Raw genomic sequence first — 18,279 nt, forward strand, 5'->3', positions numbered from 1 at the left:
GAGTGCTCTTGCAAAAACCCCAGGCACCGCTCTCCCATGTAGCACCTAACATGAATGGGGATTAGGAACCCCCCAAAGGTAGAGGGGATCTTTCGTTGCAGTCACTTACGAGAGACACTTTTTTTAAATTTCGTTTTGGATTACAAAAGGTTTGGTAACCAGTTTAAGATACTTAGTTTACTTTACATTTACATTTTATTGTTGCAATGTGTTTTTACAAGCACAAAATGTATAAAATATTTCATATGGGAATAAATAAATACATTAGAATATATCACCTTTTTGCTTTCCCCTGAGACACAACCTCCGTATAAGATGTGTGAATAAAATCATAAAGTTGTTTTGCATTATTAGAATTTCCGAGAATTTCAGACAGTTTCTCTTGAGATAAAGTTGTCAGCTCTGCAATGCTCTTTACATGATTCATGATGGCTCTGCAATTTTTGGCATTGACTCCTGGCATTTTTAGAAGAAAGTCTTGAGGGCCTGGATTATACTTCTCAGATTCTGGGATCGTGTCAGAATCAGCAGTAATCGCCATTGCTGTTGCAGCATCAGGCTGGGGACGGTTTTGCTTAAGCTCCTCAAACAGTTCAGCCGTTGCGTGTGGCGAAGCGCACCAAAGGATACGCAGCCTTGGAAAGTGAAGAGTGAGGAGGGCAAGTTTTGATGTGATGTCATTCACTGAAATTTCTTGGTGAATTGAATTCCTTGATGTGAGAGAAAATGGCTTGTTGGGGTCAAATTCAATTAGTAGAATGGGCCTCTTGTAATAACGACACATTGATACGCACTGGGTGTAGAGACGTCCGTTGTTCAGCGAGCCAATTAAGTCGCTTACACTCTTTCGCTCGACACACATATCTGGGGTCAGGATGTAATCTCCCACTTCTAAAGTAACCGGTTCTATGTCAATGCCGCGACGATGAACAAGAGATGGGAGCTCACTCCGAAACTCACGCATGTCGACAATGATATTGTGCTGGACATTATTTGATTTCTGACCACCTAAACAAAATAGAGTTGTTTAATTTAGCATTTGTTACTGAAAGCCATGTAGAAGTCGTCATCAATGGGTTGGTAAAATATTCAAACAACCCAAAGGGTAAAGAGTTTAAGTTTTTGGTAAGTAGGAGTAAGTTTTACCTGCTTTCCTTGTATCAGTTGCAGCTGAAGCAGGGGTTACATCTCTCTGAAGATCTAGATTTGTATCATCTCGTCCTTCTCTTTCTTCGGGAATGACCATGCTGGCCTTCTCTCTGAAAAGTGCAAAAGCATATCAATACATATCAACGAATGCTACCTACCAAAGTGCATGTTTAGTAACAATTTCAATTGCTAAGGACAATTCTCATTTAGTTAAACAGAGTTGTGCAATTTGGATACCATACAAGTACATGGAGACAGACACTCAATCCAAGGCAGGGAGTAGGGGGATGGTTAAAAACAATAATGGCTCAGTTTTATAAGACAAGCTGGAATATTGAAAGTGCGTGGAGGAACTGACTTCATTGGCATTGCCATAAAGAATCAGCTCAGTGTGGTGAGCAGGGAAAGTGACCCAAACAATAGCAGACTCCAGCCCTGCAGATATAAGAAGTTTGTAGGAAAAATGAAATAAAACCATCCTTTTTTTCCCCCATGGGGCTTCCTCTTTAAATTAAAGTCACATGCTGCCTCGCTAATGATCACCCCACAGTGATACAGAAGACCTAATTGATTATCTAGGTCAACGGAGATGGAAAGCCAGGGTCACTTTAGGATTTGAAGAGTTCAAGGTCTGGAAAGGAAATAATGACTTGAAAAGCAAAAGTTAATTTAAGAAAATTCCATTAGATACTTAAAAAGTAACCTTTGCTTCTATAAAATGTAGCGGCTTGTTAAGGGAAAGCAATTATCCCTGCCTCAGTAGTCATGTTTTAAGGTTTTACTTATTTAAAATGTTTACGGTACAAACATTATTAAGATGGAAAGGTACTTAACAAGCAAGGGTGTGGTAGCACTTCCTAAATGCTATATGGGAGAAATAGGACTGAATAAATTGTCTTATTCAAACTAAGCCGATAACTAGTGAAAACGGAGAGAAATATCCATTTTAGTTGGTTTTACCTAATGAGTTGCTCAAACGCTTCCTTTTCCTTTCTCAGGGCAGTGAGATATCGCTGCTCCTCAGTGGACCCTCCATATATAAGAAAATACACTCTAAAACGCAAAAAGGTAGAAAGCTGTAGTTATTGTAGAAAACAAATGCCTTAAAATAGTACTTGTAGACATGTTTTGGCAATCAGAACAGGAGTGTTTGACCTGGTCTTTTTATTAATTACTGTAGCCGTATTTACAGTAAATGCATAAATATAATTGTTTATACGACCATATATTATGGATGGGATGGTCAAATTTAGCGCATTTAAGTACACTTCCAGCCTGTCTCCTCTCCTTGAACTCTGCCGAAGTTAAACAATGAGTTATAAAAATGTACAAAAATACATATATAGGCAATCAGAACGTGACAGACATAACAGTTTTATACCAACTGTCAGATTTACCTGTGTACACGTACATTCATAAACAGGTATTTTTTTTTATCATATATTAACTATAAATCACCTACCTTAACGGTTTCTGTTTACTTGCTCTGTAAATTTCTAACTGGCGAACAAAGCTGAGTTCTGCGTCATACAGAACTACATATCTGGGTTCCACCTCATGCAGTACCCTTGTTAGCCCATAGGGGTCACTACAACCTTGCAATGGGTGTATAACAGTAAGGGGTTCTTTCAAGATGCCATAATAAGAATCAGAAGGCAAATTTAGCTGGAGGTCTTCATATTTGGGTTCCTCGATGCTGCTTTCATAACTAACGCTTTCTTCTTTAGATTTGTCTTGTTCATCCTCTTTTCCTAAATCTTCACTGTCTCCCTTTCCTATCATTTGGGTTAACGTGAGTTCATTTTTTTGGTTACTTTTCTTTTGTTTAGCAGTGCCTCCTTTCATCCTCGTGGGCCGATGAGTTTTCCCACTCTTGGTGTCTTCTTTGGATTTGGCCGCTTTTCTGGTCTTCATCCACGCTTCAGCAGCCTTTTCATCTTTCCCAAAGGTTTTGTTGTAAAGCCTCATCAACAGGGCCTCTGCTCCAACTGCTATGTATTCCCTCAGCTGTGCACAAGTTCTGTCATCACTGGCACAAATCAGCACGCGGCCTGGAACACCAAAACAATGCCAGGTTAGTAAAACCACCTCATTCTCTTTCTAAAATCATAAGTATAACTAGAGGTTGTATCGAGTATAGCAGTGATTAGGTCTAAAGTTCTATGGTGCCCAGTGGATGTGGAGTCTTGTTCCAGCTTTGGAAACACATGTCTATCTAGAAGTGACATTTTAGGTTCTGCTACAGATTTCCATTTAACCGAGGTTAATGTTTAAATATCCCCCAAAAGGATAAAAATTCTATTATATAACCCCTCCCCAAAAAAAAAACTTGTATTGGTGAATAGAAGTATTTTAAAACAATCTGTGGACCCATATGAACATAAGCATATAGTGGAGTAAGGTGGGATCACTTTTTGTGAGCGTTATTAGTAACGCATGCAGTTTATATGTATCAGGCTCTTTTATACGAGTGATGGATCTCTACTCTGCTTATGTTCTCACTGACTTGACAATCCTAAAATCCAAAAGGAATCTACAGTATATGCATGTAATTTTGTAGCAATATAAATAATATTTTGTAGGAGGACTGGTTCTCCTTTTGGGATGAGTAATGTTTTCCCCTGATTTGTGGATCTTGTTCCAGGCATTAATACACAAGATTACAAAAAAAACCCCCAAAAAAACCACGCACACTTTTTAAGAACGCAATATCCCAGTACAAAACGTGTCCAATTGATATTGCGTTTTTCATGGCTTTATTTTAACATCACTGAAGTAATCCTTACAGTGTAATTACATAAAGTCTTTGTTTAATCTCAATCATAGCCTGATAAGTGATGTTCACACAAACAATACAAAACTCCTCTTGAAAGCGAGCCCGTAAGAGGCTGGAATTTGATCTTCTAACACTGTCAGGTTAATGCTAAAAATACATCTTCTCATTTAACAGCTTGTGGGTGCCAGATGTCACACATTTTAGAGATAAAGTTTAACAGGGTTTTTTTTTTTCTAAAATAAACTAAGAAAATCGCAGCTACAAAAGAAGCCAAAAAGGAAACTTAGAAACCACTGTTAGCGAATAAACAGCATTATCATCTCCACTTAAAAGGGCAGTTTTGGCCAATCTTCAGTCATCAATGAAACAAAGTTTAATTTCTTTCTGTAAGATGTGGGGTATTTCACATAAACACCACTAGAAACCCTAGATACCGAATGTCCAACAGTCTTCTAAGTATACGAGAAGGAAGGATTTACCCATGGTGATAAGGTTTACAGCACAAACACCAAGGCTCTCACCTGGACCTCCAAGATCATCACAGTTCTTGTTCTCGGTTTCAATCTCCTTCAGAACTTCACTCAACGCTTCCCACTTAGGATTGCTTTCTAGCACCAATTCTTTTTTCCCATCTAACATATACAAAAATAGCAAAATGTCATATGAATTTATTTTTCCAGTTGATCGAACATCAAGCAAGACTGCAATTGATTACAAGAACTATTTAAGAAGTTTTATGAACTATTTTTTTCCCCTGTATTACAGGGTATAAATGTGACCCCGATCTAACCAAAGTTTAGAATTGAAACAAAAAAAGGTAAGAGTTTCCCTTTCTAATACTAGCATTGGATTAAAAAAATATTTTGATATTCTTTTAAAATTATACCCCTTTTCCTCAAGACTTACAAAGGCTACCAGAACCAAATCAACAGCAACAAGCAACATAAAACAGTGATAAACACCTTAAAAAAGGACTAGAAAACGTGTTGGATCTTGGAAAGTTCTAGTTAAAACCTTTCCTTCAAGCTACCATTTTCTGTCCTATACATAGATGTATTTCTCACCCAAATCATTTTAGCACATTTTGGTCCTTCTACGATCCCAAGGACCACATTGAAGGAACTCGGGGACAACAGGTAATCTGCCCACCACAGTCTCAGTGCCAGTTTTTCTTGAGAAACCTGATACAGTCAACTTCAATTACTTAAGATGTACCTTGGTTACCAGTGGAATCGGACATTTTTGTCTTCTTGGTTTCTTTAGAATCTGGAATACGGTAAACTCTGCCTCGAGCATGGACAAACATGGATGTACTCGAGTCAAGAAACAGCCAGCCTACAACAAAATACCAGATGTCTTAAACTAAAATAAATGTACGTTTCTGAAAACTACAGGAGCGCACTTTTTTGCTCTTTAGTATCAAACCAATTTCCTTTCCCGAAGAGCTCTCGCTTCTCATAACCCAACCCGACACAGGCTGTCTGAACCAACCAGCTTAAAAATATCTTGGAGAAATGAGATGGAGAGGAATAGGCACACAAATCCATGACTTCTCAAAGTATTGTTTACATTGTCATAGGTTTGTAATGTTTCGGCCCAAGTTGGATAGAGATTCTAATATGCAAGTTAAGTACACAACCATTGAGAAAGCCTGATTAAGGCGAAACGCGTCTGCGTGCTGATTTTATTATTCTGGTACACCCGGAAGTTGTCCGCTTGGAGAGAGAGATCCGAGAAAGAAATCCTAAATGAGCTTTGGAAGCCTATATAAGCCTTTTGGCGGGTGGAACCGTTCAATTCATGTTCAGAAAGTCAGGGCAAACTATAATGCTCTCATCAATGTGAGTGGGATACCGCACTTAAAACATCTGATACAGATTTATCGTTTTACGGAAAACACTATGTTTTTGTCACTCTTTTTTTTCTTACATATGCTAAAACACTGGAACAAAAATCACAACTGAAAAATTGAAAAAAACAGAACACAGAAACGAAAAATATAAGTATTATTTCTTTATTATTTATTACACTTTTTCATATATATTGTTTGTATTATATATAATCACTTTATATTTGCTTTTCAAATTGGCATAAATATTTCTGCGCAACACTATAGAATTTTTATTTGTATTTTGGTATAAAGGGGTTATACTTAAGTGTCTGCAGCACCTGTTACAAATATATTTTAATTTTCACCTTATTTTATTATACACATACATATTTTATTTAGCGCCTGAACTTTTACTTAATTCTGCTTAAGTACACAACCGACAATGATTTTAAGTAAGCGCTGCGTAAATTGTTGGCGCTATATAAATAAAAGAGAAAAATAAATAATAATACCTGAATTCTGTCCAAATGCCTTCTCGCTTGCCCTCATTGACTCTAGCAGGTTCAGAAAAGTTACACAGTCGTATTGGGAAAGATACTGTAAAAGAGTTCGAAGGATTTTCAAGTCCTGCACCAAGGACTTCGTCTTGGCTCCCAGCTGGTGCCAAAGAGGATCCAGGTAATGTCGGATAGTCTATGGAAAGAAAGTAGTATTTTATACCGCAAGCTTAAAAGGAAAAGGTCAGCAATATATTATTATTTGCAGATTGTAGTGACCAGGAGTGGGTTGAAAAGAAATGTATCTGATACAACTGATAAAATCGTGTCTTGGCAACTGGTTTATCACTATCATTGTGCAATACTGATTTTAATTCATGATGTATAGCACTGGTCGCCTAAGAAGCATTTTTATGATGTACCTGCTACATTACAAGTAGTGAAGAAGTTAAAGTAGCATGGACCAAAATATATAAGGTACAAAAAAAAGCACCTTGTCAAACGCTTTTCCAATAGCGTTTTCCAAAGACAGATCCTCCACCTCTAGAGCTGGGTTGTAACGCTTGAGTTCTTTCAGACAAGCATTCATTATATCCAGTATGGATGCTTGGATGGCAATCATGGCAGGGGTCATGGAGACATGCAATTCCACAACTTCCGGCTTATGCTTCTCTAAGAAAGAATTCACAGATACATGGAACCTATGGAGGGAAAAACAGATTTATACCAGTTGTTCTAGACCTTAAACCACTAAATGTTCTTAGTCGTACACCACTAGACATTCTTCAAGTTTTTAATGTAACTATGGTTGAAGGTTTATTAGACGCAAATTACCGTATTTGCTCGATTATAAGACGACCCCCCAAAATCTGAATATTAATTTAGGAAAAAAAAAAGAAAAAGCCTGAATATAAGACGACCCTCTAGGAAAAAAGTTTTACCCCTTAAATATTAATTCATGTAAACTATTACATTTTTTAATAAAAGCTATGATTGAGAAAAATATTTTTTTTGTTTTTATTTCCTTGTATTTTCCAACCTGCCCCCCAGTTACGCACATCTGCCCCCAGGCTTGCCACTCCAATATGGCACTGTGGCCCATGATATGGCTTTTAACTCTCTATATGCCACTGTGCCCCATGATATGCCTTTTAACCCCCTATGTGCCACTCTGCCTCCAGAAATGCCTTATACCCCTTTATGCCACTCTGGCATTTAGGGGGTTAAAAGGCATATTATGGGGCAGAGTGGCATATAGGGAGGTATAAGGCATTTCAGGAGGCAGAGTGGCGTTCAGGGGGTTAAAAGGCATTTCATAGAGCACTCTGCCTCCAGAAATGCCCTATGCCCCCATTTAACACTCCCCCACACACACAAACACACTTACCGGGGCTTCCAATTTCCTGCTGTATATCGGGGCAGCAGTCTTCCTTCTGTCTCCCGCTGCAGCCGGAAGGAGGTGTGGCTAGCAGCGGGGGTTGTCTGCGTCCATCGCGCAGACCTTCCCCGGCTGTCAGAGAAGGTCTGCGCGATGGACGCAGACAACCCCCGCTGCTAGCCACACCTCCATCCGGTTGCAGCGGAAGTTGTCTACGCGTGGACGTCAACCCGCTGCCCCGGTATACAGCAGGAAATTGGAAGCACCGGTAAGTGTGGGGGGGTGTTAAATGGGGGGGAGACAGAAGGATCCAGGTCCCCTGCAGCGGTGAGGGGGATCTGGATCTTAGTCTCATAGTCAGACCTCTATTTGAAGTCTGATTATAAGACGACCCCGATTAGAAGACGAGGGGTATTTGCTCTGAAAAAAACCTCGTCTTATAATCGAGCAAATACGGTATGTCTGTTTCCGATTCACTAATCACTAAGCAAATCTATAGAGTGAGCGTGTTTGCCAAACTAAACTAGACTATGCTTTGAAACTAAAATGAACAGTGAAAGTGATAGTTTACCTTAGTGCTTTTAAGCAGTATCACTCAATTTTTTTATATTATATATATATATATATATATATATATATATATATATATATATATATATATATATATATATATATACACACACACACACACACCCCAATTTTGGTCAGTTTTACTGTAATACAGAGCACAAACACAGCTAAAGTGCCCAGAAAAACTGCGAGCTGGCATCACATCAGTTATTTTCTGTGCCATGGATTCTTCAAGTACACAGGAAAGAAGATGAGGAACACGGGCTAATCAGATGATCAAAGGATTTCCATTATTAAGGCTGACATACTTTAAGGGGGCATAAAGATTACTTTAGTGAAATCAAATGAAGTTACTGAATCCATAGAGCCCAATTCATTCTAGAATTCCACATTTGTGGTATGAAGGTTTACAAGTTTTATTTTTAGTTTTTATTGATTTCAGACACAAACACTGCAAACCAAATTGCTAAAATAATCTTCCATACTTTATAAGGAGATTTTATAAGACATAAAATATAGAACCTAAATAACATTCATACAATTAAGAGAAAAATGGAAGCGTAGCCAGTCATGCATTGTGAGAAAATCCACCTGTGGCAAAGCTCTAGGAATGAATATCACATTGCAGACGCAAGGAAATCATTTGTCAGACTTGTGCCTTTTACATTTTGAGGTTCCTTTAAAGGTCCAGCATACGAACGGTACGAAATAGGGAGTGATACGTTTTTGGCATCTAAGTGGGGTAGAAGAGTTTGAAATGGAACATGCTGTGCCAGAGAGTAGATGCCTTGCTTATATGTATTCTGTTCAACATGGTGATGGTAAACTTTTACTAGGCTTCCACATTGACTAATCTGTAGGCTCTTTATATCAAGTAGCAGGTTCAGCAGCTAGTGCAGGGCTCGTCAAATCCCGTCATGGTGCCTAGAAACCTCTTCCTTGCCCCCACGGTTTTGCAGGGATGCCATCATGAATCAAGTGTAGCGGGTGCTGTGAGGTCACGTAGGGTCCATTATGTGACCCCGCTGGGTTCCCTTATATCGCTCGTCTGTGTATTTTTATACGTGTATACTGTTAGCCAGTGTGTGTGCATGCACGTGTATAGGAGTGTGGTGGTAGCGTCTATGATGTCCTAATGTTACAGTATGGCATTAGCATGAATGTGTATGTCAGCCTATCGTGTTAGACTGTGTGTATTAGTTTATGGTGTCAGCATATATGCACATAAGTGTAGAATGTTAGCGTTTGCGTGTTACTGTAGTATTTTAGTGTTTGTAAGCATAAGATGTTAGCGTATTTGCTACTGTATGGTGTTTGAGTGTGTAAATGCATGTCAATGTATGGGAAGCCTCGACAAACCCCAGACACCAGGTAATATATGAAAATAATATGATCTGGTATCATATTATAGGTCCAAAACAAAATTTGCTGACCCCTGAAAGTTTGTCTGCAAATGTATATGAAGTTGCAGTACACGTAGTAAATCTTTGTTGTGTCACAGGGTTAATGCACCATCCAACTCCAGTCCTCCAGGATTCCAAACACAATATGTTTCAAACTGATACATAACACATTGTTAAATGATGCACTAGGCTAATTGTTTGATTACATATTAATTAGAGAAATTCCACTAAGCTCTGGCAGGAGTATGTCCCCAGGGACTGAGCTGGACAAACCAGAACTACATCTTTGGAAGTAAAGATTAAGACAGCAGAGAAGTCTCTGTATCATGTTAAACTAACACTACACAATACTTGTAAATACAGGGCACCTTTTGAAATACCAACACAAACCTTTAAGTGAAAGTACCGAGTCTGGTACCTTTTCTTAAACATGTAACCTTAATAAAAGAAAAAAAAGGTTCAAAGAATCTATTACGTCCTGTACACGGTTTGTATAAATAAAAATTAAAAGCACATGATGAACGTTATGCAATGTGTGTACCTTGGCCACAGATAAAGCTTTCTTACAAAAAGGTTTCTCATTACTCTCTCCACTTTGGAGAAGCCTGTGTGGAAAGCAGTTGGGTTGTCCGTGAAGGCTTTGATGAAACCTTGCTTGTTCTTCTGTCGGTATAAGCGCAGGATAAATGCTTCTTGACAGGATTCTATGATTTTGTGGGCTTTATACACAAGGATACCTAAAATCATAAAAAAGGTTATTGTCCCAATATGTGCATCTGTCCATAGGATTTTATTTTAAGAACAAAATATATATATATATATATACATACACACACATAATACACATACATACACACACACACATATCTATCTTCAGGAGCTCTGAAATATATTAAGCAAATAAACAGACCTGGTCTCCTTTCCTCTGAAGGGTTAAGAATATAAAACACTGAGTTAAGCTTTTTCTTGTGCCTGACATTGTCACACGGCACAGAAAATAAATATAAAAAAATAAAAAGGTTGATTACGATCCCAGTGCATCTTGTTCATGCCATTAGTATAGATGACAATTCAAATTGCTTACCGTCACATCGATGTAGAGTAAATGGTAAAACCAGCAGTTTTGACATAAAAAACAGGAGAACCCCCCCCCCCCCAAAAAAAAACATTCCTTCCACCAAAGTGACTGCATCACTGCATGAAGAATGAAAATCTAATCAGGGTATATCGTGTATAAAAACACAATGTACCAGTTCACAGTTTATAAATAAACAGCTCATTTCACACAAATAATCTCCCCAAAGCAATTACTCAGATTTGAATTTGAGACCTTATTTGCGTGCCAGCAGTTGTCTGGTCATTTTGCTTTCCAGTTGGAATTTTATATTTGATTTGCCAGCTATCAGCAGTGCACAAAGGGGTTAAGAATGAAGAATCCCGCAATGTGGTGCTGACATCTAGCGGCTGTCCTAACACTCACAAGGAGTGATGCTTTAGTTTGAGATTTTTCCCCCCAAACCACAGCTAGACAATAAAAGTTATAGGAGGATTACCACAGTATACACATTTGTATGCATTTAATAAGACTATATGATTTCTACACACAATGACGACTCATTTACGATCCATGTAAAATTACGCAATCCAGTTAAAGGCATTTAACCTTAAATTATTATTCCGAAGTTTAATCAGAATATATTTTAGAAAGCAAATGCTTCACTGCTTATGTCTAGGTTAAATCTGAGCAGTGCCCACATAAAACAAATATACTTTGGTAAGATTTTATTTCCCTATAAAGGAAAATGCAATACTGTAATGGCTCAGGAGCTAAAAAGCACATTTGTGCAGGTTCACATTAGAGTACTTAAAATAATGCCCAATTTGCTGATCTGTTGGTAAATATAGACTGAAAACCAAGAATGCATAGCACCAGCTTTACTGATATTTTGAAATCAAAGGCGAGCTTATGAAGTTAAAAAGGTTAAAGCAATGTCTTTTTCTTTGTTCTCGTTGATTGGTGGCTGCTGATCACCTCTTGGCGGGTACCACCACGGCCTCTAAAAGGTGCTTGAGGAACATACTGACTTAATGTAAAGTAAAAGTAACTAAACTAAATTAGACTGAAATTACTGTTCCATTGAATGATTGACATTTCAATGAAAAGTGCTGATTTTGGAGCCAGCAAAATACATTTGCCAATGATTTCTGCAACAAATACTTTCAAAATTAGCTGCCACAGATTTGCTCTAGTTGTGCCTTGGAATAAACGGCTCTATGTGTTCTGCCAGATATTTTTCTTCAAATCAAACTGGGAGAGAATATACAGAACCATTACTTACCAGTTATTAAGTTAGCGGGTATTCTGTCAGTAAGAAAATCCACCACAAGAATGCGACTGGTAACAAACAACACACCACCTTGTGTATAGACACCATAGCGTTCACTGCCAACAATCTCATTGGTGATAATCCGCGGCAGATGGGTAACTCCTTCTGCACGTAGCTGTTCTGTTAGATATTCCTTTAAAAGAAAAAAATATACCTTTGTAACACAATATCATTTTTACACACTTGGAACATTATAGGTGCTCTCCTCTTACGCAAAAAAACCCCCCAAAACATTTATAATATAAATAAGGAAGCAATATCAATGGTAGACCTCAATGTCACAGATCAATAATAAAAAAAGTTGGTTGTTACAGATAAAATACATCAATATAAATAAAAGTATGAAAGGTTCTATGTTATTTCAGCACATAGCACACAACCCTTTGCCACTAGATGCCGTTTACAATAATGCAGGTATATTCTGGCAACTAGAAGAAAACCTAAATGGGAATAGCGCAGGGAAATAGCTGATCATGCAGGTTTTGCCCCATTGATGCACGCTAATGTAGGCAAGTTACGGAGAAATTAATCTCCCTGCGCTGGGAAGTATAGGAGATGAAAACTGAAAATCAAAAAAACATACATTATATGGGTAAAACTTAAACTTCATTATTAAAAGTTAAATTATGTTAATTGGACAGCGCTGGTCTTTCGAATAGGCAAACGGTTTCTATGAAGCCCTGTAGAGAATGTAAACGTTGCCATCACACCAAAAGAGCTTATTATCCTGTAAAGCAGGGTAGCATCATACTGGCGCAGACAAGTTGCATCACTGTTAACTGGGGAACCCTGCATGGGTGGAACAACTGGAAGCTGTCCCTTTAAAAGCCACGCTGAAATGGCGATTAAAACGGCAAATAGAAAGTTGTCCAAAAGACTGAGATATAAGCAAACATGATTATACTAGCATTTTAATGATATGCTCTATCACATAGGAAGTGTTTTAATCTAATAAAACATGTCACTGTAATAAAGTATGCTGAAGAGTAATTATCAAGTTGTTGATGGCTTACTACTCCTATTAGCCTTAGCAATCCTGACACACAACATTAACCTATGCCAGGGAACATGCTGAGCAGTTAAAGCACCTCTGGAAAGTGATCTACAATACTTTTGGAACTTTTTTTATTATCTGCCTGCCTATAATCGATACTCTTAAGCAACACACATCAAATAATAGCAGGAAGCACCAGCTCCTCCTCTCTGCACAAGACAATTTATTCTCCCCGCCTATCCTTACCTAGAAACTGCTGCAGCATGCAGGGGGGGGGGGGGGAATATACAGATGTTAATGCTATCTACAGGCAACATAAACTGCTGTGCAACTGTGAATATATAAATTAAAATAGTTTATAAAGAAATTAAAGTAAATTTGTAAATCATTGTATAGTTTTAAATAAAAAATGTATACATTAATCAGTAACTTCACAGCTGAATGTTTACAAAGAGCAGAGTGACAGCTCTGACTACCTCCTCTGCTGTGTTCGTGTTCAGTACCAGCACCAGGTTTCCCGGGTCACAGTACAGCTTGAGGAAGTTCTGCAGAATCCTATCGATGCCCAGACCTCGGGCAGTGATCACCAACCCATCCTCGTGAAACAAATCCAAAAATATCTGGTTTTCATGCTCCAGGAGAGGAGCCATCTGTAAAACCTATAACCCGGAAACAGCATCCTAAAACCAACGAGTTTAGCGACTAGCGGAACATATCATAGAGACTAAGTCCCCAGAGGTAAAAATCATGGAGACTAATTGGCGAAACAGGAGTCTAGGTTTGGATAGTCTAAAGCGACCCCAGTGGCAGGCGGTGTAATTACACTTTGTGTCATCAAAGGGGAAGACCCCTGAAAGAAAAATATATTTTCCTCCTTTATACAGTAATGCAGGCAAGCATTGACAAAACTCTGGTCTTATCTCAGTTTATTCCAATAAACATCCTTTATCTGCAGTGCTGGAGGAGGCCATTGCTGTGTTTTTGGTACTGCTCAACAATTTAAAATATATATATATATATAATGTATATATATTATATATATATTATGTATATATATATTATATATTATGTATCTAAGATATAATATGATTATTATTATCTTTTATTTATATAGCGCCAACAGTTTACGCAGCGCCTAATACAATACATATATTCAAGGGGTATGACAAGACGAGAATTGACAGACTAAGACAAACCGATACATTAGGTGGAAATGGCCCTGCTCTTGAGGAAATATATAGTAATATAAAGTAATGTATATATATATATATAGTTTTAATAACATACATCTCTCTCCTGGACCCATATAACCGTACCTGGAAACTGTCAGGGTTTTTGCCCCAATCTCAGGATGAAGGGGCAGATTCTAAGCATCACACAGTCTGGAACTGACTATTCTACAGGGCTGTCGTTATATCTACGACTCCCAATTAGTGCTTTTTCTACCGGTATGTTATGATTGATATACCGTTACGTGTGAGTCTGAGCCCAAAAAATGAGAAATAGCAAGTAAGATAGTAGAATGAAAAGTTTAGCAGCTCCAAATAACACCCTGGCAACAAGCGTGTTAACAGAAGTTACAGAGCAATAATGGGAATATTGTGGTGTGGGTGCTAGATTGAGATAGATGACAGGATAATGGGAATATAAAATCTTAACCGTTTTATACATTTTAATATATACATAAAGACAAAATCATATAAAAATATGGGTAATCCTAAAAAAAAATCAGATTAAGACGGCCGGGAGACTTCAGAAAATACATTATAGAGTGTATATATATATATATATACACACACTATATATATACATTATAATATATGTGGGTGTGTGAATTCCACATTTATTAACAGGTATAGTGCAGGAAACATCTTATAGTTAACCAGAACAAATCGAATTTTAGTTTTTACTGCCGGTAAACAGTAATCAGTAGGGGGCAGTATTTGACCATACATCGTATTAGTTACCCAGCAATGCAGTGAGAAAAATAAATTGCTGCAAACCAATCACAATGTGTCTAGCGCTGCTAAATCTCCAGGAGGAATATTTCTAGCAAACAAAACAAAAGTGGTAGCAATAAATATGTATTTTTTAGGCTAGATTAAGTTATCGAAATTAAAAAATGAATACAATTTTTATTTGTGATATATCCATAACTCTAAGCTTTCTCTAGGTACTCCATATAGGTCCCATAAATATGCCAGACTGGGCACACTGGCCAAATGCCTGGGGGGGGGGGTTGGGGGTGCTGGTTGACAACATACTTACGCGTTCAGTCTTTTCAGGGAAAGATTGGGTGTTGCAGTGTGCGGCCATCAGCTGGATATGCCCGGGACACTGCACGAGCATATAAACATAACATGCAGTCTGTCATATCCATCTCTAAAATTATATCATTTAGTGGCCACTGGCTTTAAAGTGCCAGGGCCATGTTGGGGTCTCTTGGTGAAGTGCTAATGGGTTTCCAGGTCAGTGTCCTCTATCTTCAGGCAGGGGAACGGCATTTAGCCATGACCACTATGCATACCTGAGAACTTCTGGTCTCCGGCTACCCTGAGCCTTCCCTTGCGGGACGCGGCCAGGACTGCACACTGATATCTGCGGCGTTCCCAGGTATGCACATAGTGGGACTTTTAGGCTGCAGCCCCCTTGCCGGATGTGGCCAGGACTTCCCTGCTGGCATCAGTGGGTGGTCCTGCTGATGTTGGTGGGCGTTTCTGTCGACGTCAGAGGGCATTCCCGGTGATGTCCCAGGACACACCCCCAGTTAAGGAGAAAGTGGGCTAGGAATGTGTCAGAACCTAGCTTCTGCATCCCGGAGGATTCGGAGTCTCCGGGCAAAACCTGGACAGTTCCCAGGTATGATTATGTGTGGTTACTATATATAAAGTAACATTGTTTAGTACAAAATTTCCCTACCCTCTCTCAAACAAGTGAGGCATATTTCCCCTAATGTACCCTATATTAATCTTTTCCGTCACAAGAACAAAAAAATGCAAAGATAACTTTTAGTGAGATCTTATTAAAATTCCTCAATTAGTGAGATGCAACATTGATTATTAAAATAATGCGGGCTCTCTGGTCTCATTGATTTTATATACAGTATATATAAATATATATATATATATATATATATATATATATAAAAGAAGGTTTCAAGGAGACATTACTTGTTTCTTGTTGCCCATGTTCCTAGAACCAGTCTCGTTTGTTAAATTTTCCTACATTTAATATAGCTTCAAGTCTTTTAATGCGTACCTTAATTATGTTTATAAAAACCTAAATTAATTGTCAGAGAAGATTTAAAAGGAATTGCTAATTACCGCCAGTATTATCAAACAAAATATACCTTTGAAGCCATGTGTAAGGATTTTTTTTATTCACCTCTAATTGTTTCTACATCCCCCCCCCCCAATTTGACATGTTATTAATCATCCACTGGAGAATAATGAGTATGTATGCAAAATAATAAAAAGACTCTAGCGTACTTATCATTCTAATGACAGGGGCTTAAAAATGGATAAGGTATATTATATTCTCCACATAGAACCTTTGTCAGAGTTCTATTGGGAGAATCCAGTTGATGTCCCACCCACTGGAAGAAATCGCAATTAGGCGAGTATTATCATGGCTCTTTTGTGTAAATGACGCTGACATACCTTTTGTTTCTTTTGTGCCTCCTTTTTTTGGGAATAGGAATTATACTTTCAGGGGATGAGATGAGCAAAGCCCTATTGTGAGGATGATGACAGTGCTTTCTATGGTCATGTCTCTGCTAGATGATGATTGCACCTTCTCTCTGTTAGGAATGGCAGTGAAAGCAAACTTAAATACAGTGAGATTCCCATTTGGACTTTTCATTCGTTTCATTCTTATAACTGACATAAAAATGGGCACTAGTTCAAGAGCAGTCAATAACCATGGTTAAGGTTTATTACTTTTATATTCACAACCTACAAAGTGCCATTTTAATTAAATAAACATATTTATTGCCAAGAAATATATTTCTATATAAATAAATTCAATGGTCGCCACAGAGAATCCCTCTTTGTTCATTGAAAAGTAGAAAATATGCAAAACATCCATCTTGTAAACTGAGAAACGTAACCGGCTTTCCTTTAGAAGAAATAAGAAAAATTAAACCATCAATCCAATGTCTTCATAGCAGACCCATACATCCACAGAGATGGACTACCCTGAAGGAAACATGAACAAAAGAAATCAATAAAGGAGGGCAAGTTGTGGGATAATACTTTAATAAAATCTATATTTTAGTGCACTGTGCAAGCAAAATCTCCCAATTTTATTACAGACAGGAGGCTGGAATGGAATACATATAAACAACTAATTAACAACAGTAGAAGAAAAGTGATTCATAGAACAACTAGTGCCAATGTCTGCTAATGTCATGATCCAGCAGACCCAACAGGTGCATAAGATACAGGTTCAAATGGTTTAAGAAAATAAATTAGTAACTGAGGGTTAGAAGAGTTCCGTAAAAGATAACGTTTTTGCCTCATATGTTTGCAGACAAAAGACTACACGTAACTAAGAATTATTAAACTTTGGGGAAAAGTCAAATCTTGTGAAAGCTTTGATACATCCTAGAAGAAAAGGTAACACCATGGGGTCCAATATTCCTTTACAAGAGATAAGGCACAAAGACATAGTCAGTTAATCAGTTTAATTATTGCCAGACCAATTGGAATTGAATGTTGCTGGATGGCATCGGATTGCATCAGCCCAGAAGCTATTATGAAAACTGTTGTTTTCTTCTAGGCTCTGATCATACATAAAAAAACATAAATCATTGTAAATTGGAGGAATACATAATTTCTTAACATTGACCAATCTTGAAGAAATGTGTCAACCGCAGCAGCATCCATATTTGATCTGTACTTAATTCTTTTTTGTTAATTGGCAATTCAGAGAGGACGTAAATAGATCTATCTACCTAACATTTCCCAAATTCTTAAAATCATCTGAAAAGCACTTTGTGTAGTTTTCCGTTGCTGTGATCTGTTAGGATAGCTTGAATTCCAGTCTTCAACAGCATTTGAAAGTCCTGGAATGTATCCTTTCTCGAGGCAGAAATGCCAAAAATGCCAACTCTTTCCCAATACCAGACAAAATTCCTGGGCAATTCTATTTTTTCCCCCAGTTTATAACTAGTAACCTGGGAATTCCCAAATTGCATTTTTGTATTGACAATTCTTGAACCTCTACTATTTTGTGTTGTAGAGAATGAAAACATGTGTTTGGAATCTTTAGCTGAATTTGATCTATATGGAAAT

General features: G+C 37.9%; 1 protein-coding gene across 3 annotated transcripts; it reads right to left on the reverse strand.

Moving 5' to 3' along the window:
• Window positions 1-274: 274 nt before the first annotated feature.
• Window positions 275-13,635, reverse strand: ERCC4 (ERCC excision repair 4, endonuclease catalytic subunit). Of its 3 annotated transcripts, none has more exons than XM_089502130.1 (11): window positions 13,462-13,635; window positions 11,944-12,124; window positions 10,146-10,341; window positions 6,747-6,954; window positions 6,269-6,449; window positions 5,150-5,260; window positions 4,447-4,557; window positions 2,612-3,200; window positions 2,110-2,202; window positions 1,147-1,259; window positions 275-1,008 (listed from the first exon to the last, which is right to left on the reverse strand). In XM_089502130.1, exons 1-11 carry the CDS (start codon window positions 13,633-13,635, stop codon window positions 275-277), a joined length of 2,691 nt encoding a protein of 896 aa, XP_089358256.1. The 3 variants fall into 3 exon arrangements, with proteins under 3 accessions (XP_089358256.1, XP_089358254.1, XP_089358255.1); XM_089502128.1 differs by having other exon boundaries at window positions 4,435-4,557; XM_089502129.1 differs by having other exon boundaries at window positions 5,141-5,260.
• Window positions 13,636-18,279: the final 4,644 nt, after the last annotated feature.

Source organism: Sceloporus occidentalis, unplaced genomic scaffold (genome assembly GCF_023333645.1).
Source record: "Sceloporus occidentalis isolate IW3139 unplaced genomic scaffold, rSceOcc1.0.p SCAF_195, whole genome shotgun sequence".
NCBI classification, from domain to species: Eukaryota; Metazoa; Chordata; class Lepidosauria; order Squamata; family Phrynosomatidae; genus Sceloporus; species Sceloporus occidentalis.